This window comes from Sphaeroforma arctica, assembly GCF_001186125.1.
Source record: "Sphaeroforma arctica JP610 unplaced genomic scaffold supercont1.147, whole genome shotgun sequence".
Lineage (NCBI taxonomy): Eukaryota > Ichthyosporea > Ichthyophonida > Sphaeroforma > Sphaeroforma arctica.
In genome coordinates, this window is record NW_014040411.1 from 9,799 (window position 1) to 14,955 (window position 5,157).

At 38.3% G+C, this 5,157-nt stretch overlaps 1 protein-coding gene across 1 annotated transcript; it reads right to left on the minus strand.

Moving 5' to 3' along the window:
- Positions 1-1,089: 1,089 nt before the first annotated feature.
- SARC_03039 (hypothetical protein) lies at positions 1,090-1,689 on the minus strand (the record flags this gene model as incomplete). The annotated part of the gene is made up of 1 exon (XM_014303174.1): positions 1,090-1,689. One exon carries the CDS (start codon positions 1,687-1,689, stop codon positions 1,090-1,092), a length of 600 nt encoding a protein of 199 aa, XP_014158649.1.
- Positions 1,690-5,157: the final 3,468 nt, after the last annotated feature.

Below are 5,157 nucleotides of genomic sequence, written 5' to 3' on the forward strand. Positions count from 1 at the left end.
TATATATGTATGTAAATATATATATATATTTTAAACAAATGGTCGCCCCTAAACATGTCACTTTTTCGCGACATTATGTTGATCATTCATCATAGCCTTCTTCTTCTTGTATTTATAAATATTAGAAGAACGCTATGAATGTGTTGACGAACAACCAGTCTACGACACCTCACAAAACCCCTACTTAGGATCCCGGGGATGGGTTCTAGAAATCGGCTCTGACTTCTCCACCGCTATCTCATAGGGTCGATATATATAACTAGGTTTTTACTGTTTATGTTTACAATACCAAACTAGGTTTTACAATCAGGACAGCACTGAGCATGGTCCGAGTCTCCGAATATCCCGTGCTGTTCAGTATTTTAAATTCTCTACTACTAGAGTGTTTGATATAAACTATAATAGTGAGAGTCTATAGATAGTAATATAAAAGTTATTTTTAATCGTTTTATTTTTCAAAATATATTCCTGAAGACTCGAAAGTCGAAAGTCGAACAGAGAGTCAGAGAGTCAGAGAGTCAGAGAGTCAGAGAGTCAGAGCGTGAGAGTTAATAGAGTAATATAGAGAGAGTTAATAGAGTAAGGGAGAGTAAATAGTGGACACGATTTCTTCCTCGAATGACCCAAAAATTCAAAATTGTGTGATTCCTTCTAGTTTTAGTTTGTACTGATGTATGCCTCGTGAAAGCAACCGTTACCATTGAGTTTGTGTCTCTACGGCACCAATGACTATAAAATTATTAACGCCCGAGCATCTATATTCCTATATTTTAAACTGTTTAAAACGAAATCACAGAACAGGACAAAATCCCTTAGACCTGGAATTTATACCAGAACCGTGGGACAAACCAAAATTCGTTGAACTAATAAGGGTCGTTCTTAACGTGGAGTGAAATTTTAAGAAACCATTTTAATTAAAATGTTGGTACCGAGATTTGGTACAGGTTGTTTTTTCGTTGTAGCATTTCATGATTTTGCAATCCGTAAGTGCTATATGTTTTATATAGAGTAGGCGTCCAGCCTTTGTTCATCATAGCAATGATCACACTACAATCTCGACTTCGGAATGCGGTCGACACCAGATACCTCTCATAAGTCCCTTTTAAGGTCCATTATCTCTTTTGAGATAGCACCCAGATCCCGCTTACAGTGTAACAATGTGTCATTCTTAATGAACATTTGAACACCCTTCATAAACGTTTCATTAGCGGCATCATTGGACCATTTTTTTCTATTCTCCTCCACTTCTCGTTTAGCTTGCTTGATCTTATTTCTATGACTCTTAGAGCGACCTGTACTTTTTACATCCTTGCCTTTATCTTCACAATCAGATCCTGATTTGGATGCCGAGCCTGAATTGTCGAATGCATTGGACATACCATTCATGAGAGGACCGCCGGCCACCGCGCATAATGCTTCCAAGGCACTCTCGCCTCTTGGAAGAATATACGTATAAAAGAAGAGAGTGCTTATTTTGCCTTGAAAGAAATCTATTTGGGTCGGCGTATGATGGCCTGACTTCTCCTTGTTCGTTTGAACAACAGCAAAGTCTGTCTTTGTGTTCTTCCACCAGCCTATTAGATTGTTGCGCACCGTGATTTTACACACAGCGTCGCCGAATGTATTTTTTTTGGCGAGATTCACGTATGACATATCTATAGGATCCACTCTGTCCATGCGCTCAACCATATAGCTTTCTGTACGTCTGACAAAATGTTCCAATCTTTTTTCCAAGCCTCGACTAAAGGCGGTGCTGGGAATTAAATATTTACTATGTCAGGCTCACGTATTCTCTGAGCGCGCTTTGCTACGCGTGCCCGTCGGCTTCATCGCTATTACTATCGTTATTTATTATTTATTTTTGAAATAAATAATATTATCCCTATCGTCGTTGTATTCGTCCCCACTAAAAGATGTATGGGATCCATAAATGCATCTGTTACTTTAGTCCAAAAAGCATTATTGTCTCCAGTGGCTTTGTTGTCAAGCATAACTCGTGTGTCCCCTTCATTGTCGATCAGTGCGTTTATAAGAAACTTCTTTGACTGAATACTGAAAGACTTTCTGTTATTATTAGCAGTGTGGTCCCAAATATAAATGAGTTGACCTTTTGTATCACATTTCACAGGAACACCACGTTTGTGTAAACCAAGCATAGATTCTCGACGACGGAGTTTGGTATGTGCAGCATCACGTGACCACAAATGATATTTAGGAGGCATAGTTTGTGCTGTTCTAAAACCTTCTCATGGATCTGAAGGAAGTTAAATATGGAAGGGTACATAGAGGCAGTTCCAGTTTCAATTTACTATCTGTTGTAGCGATACACTGCTGTTTCATGCTGAAGACCATCAAACCTTTATCCAATTATTTAATTCTTTACACAACACACACACACCACACGACCCTAAATACAGTGCCATATGTAGCGGCATAGCATAGTCTCTGGTATGATTTAGAAGGCTATGACAGTGCAATTTTAAAAATAATTAATATTCAGAAGTATGGATCCACAAATTTACGTTCACAAGTTCAACAGAACATTGACTCTAGTCTGAGGCGTTATATAAATTTATTTCAAAGTGATAGGTGTTGATTGTGTATGTACCGAAAACTGATACTTGACTGTTGTTTCGGTAAAGATTTTTTTTTTGAATATTTTAAGATATGTAGCATATCCTTTTCAGCGTTAGCCAGTCAATAATAGATTAGTAACAATATACAGTGACATATAGAGTATCAGCTTACTTGACTGTTGTTTCGGTAAAGATGCTTTTTTTATTAAGTATTTTAAGATACGTAGTATATCTTTTTCAGCGTGAGCCAGGCAAAAATGAATTATTAATTATATACACAGTGACATAGCCTCTCAGGTCTGTGTTATTAAACTGTACCATATAGTGTAATATACTAAGTGTTTTTGATTTTATTGAAGAGGGTGTGTGTATGTCGTAGAAACACAATGCACTAACCTTTGAATTTGTCAGTAAGGTTGAGGCCATCTTCAGGCTGAACTAAAAGGAAGATCCTCATGTACTGTGTGGGACTTGAGTATTAATAACTATAGCCATCTTACATTGTTCTTGACAAATGTACACGTACACGTTGTTAATATTATTATTTGAGTGCACGACTGCCCACCGACAACCAGTTAAGTGCACACGCGTAATAGTTCGGTACTTGGGCCAGGGTTGCCTTTCTAGGGCCCAAGTATTGACCCCTCTTTTGCGAATGGACCTATGCGCTTTTGGACACTAGACACAATCTCAATAGACAAGGCCCATATTATTTTTTTAAACAAAACAGTGTGGAGTGTGGAGTCACTGTGGACAATACATTTTTGAAATCTGTTCAAATTGACGTTCCATAATCAGGGAAGTTTGGTGCACTATGTCTATAAAATATATTTATAAACGATATAAATATTAAAATTAGCTCGAAAACCAAACGGTGAAATTGATATTTTCGGAGACTCATAAGTCATAACCTTCTTCTCTTCTCACTCTTCTTCTTATTGTTGTTGTGTATGATTCAGATTTCAGAAGTCTACGATTCTACGCCTACGGGAGACTCCAACCGCTATAGCTTTCTTGTTTTGTTTTGTTTTTCAGACGTCTATGCATAGCCTTCTTCAAAAAAAATGGAACAGCTGTTTTTATTATTAAACAAATGGTTTTATTCAACTTTTGCATTTTTGTTTTTTTAACAAAAACCAAAGAGGTTTATATTCATAGCGGACATAGCCTTTTAAAATCTAAATTTTAGAAAATATGCAACAAAATAGGATCTGAAAGTTCTGAACTTTGAGAAGTCCTGAACTCTGAGGCTGAGCTCTGATCATCTGTTTTCTGAAATCTGAACGACTAATGGAAACTCTCGAATTCTCGAAAAATGACTCTCGAGTTCTCAATTCCCCTCCAATCTGGCAAAATCCGAGTCTCCGACTGCACAATAACCAATAAATATTAGAGTTTCTAGTAGAGTAGAGAGTACAACGTACATTCATAAATTCTACATTGTTTTCTGTGTATCGATACTTCTAAAAAAAACATCCATGTATTGGCACTTAAAAAATAAATTGGGATGCATTCTTTATCGATACTTTTTATAAAACATCCATGCATTGGCTCTTTTAAATTGGGTGCATTCTTTGCATTCAGTTTTAGGCGACTGTCATCAGTGTCCTGACTCGTGAGTGTTGTCACTTGTGTCAGCTGTGTTACTCGCGGATACTCGGAGTCCGTGAGTATCTATGTACACTGTACAATGTACAATCGTCAAACTGAATCAAGTTTTGTTTTGTCTTGTTCTTTTAGCTTTATTGGTGATGTGAATGACGGTCCGACAAGTGACCTCGCTCCTCACTGTCCAGTGTCCAGTGTCCACAGTCCTCAGTTCTCCGGGCCCAAGGCCAAGGGCTCACAGCCACAGGCTGTCAGGCTCACAGCAGGCCTTGGGCCTTGAGCCTCGGACTTCGGCTCTCTTGTATTCTAAAATTTCTATGGAATATTTTATGTAGCCTTCTCTCAAAATTGACCATTCTCACTAATTGTTTCTTTGACTCTCTCTGCGGGGTGTAGACTGCAGACGTAGCAGAGAGAGCCAGAGCCAGAGAGAGGCACTCACACCTTTACGTGTACATACCCACACCCACAACTCACACACAAAAAGAGTAGATTAGTTGACCTTCACATATTAGAATTGACAGACTTGGTCTCATATGCGCATCAAGTCAGCCTGAATAATGAAATAATGCGGCTATTGCGATTAGTTATGTTGCGATTAGTTATGTTGCGATTAGTTCTCCTGTTTATATTACAATGGTCCTGCAGTGGACTGTCACCCCTTTGTGTCGTATTGCCAGATAGACCGAGTAATTGTGTAGCGACGGTGGATTCTACGGTATGTAACAAGAGTGTGTGCAAGAAAGTTTTCTTTGTTGGACGGTGACGTACGAGAGTATTTGCTCTCAATGGCATAGCTCTAAGCATGAACAATATTTTGTACACTGTTGTCGCATATTCCTGTTTGTTCCGCTGTATTAAGCAACAATTTTTCACAAGCATACCCATGAACACGCCCCTTCGCATAACAAACATAGCGCACTTGAGGTAATTATGGGTACGTACGACTATCATATATTTATATGTTTATATA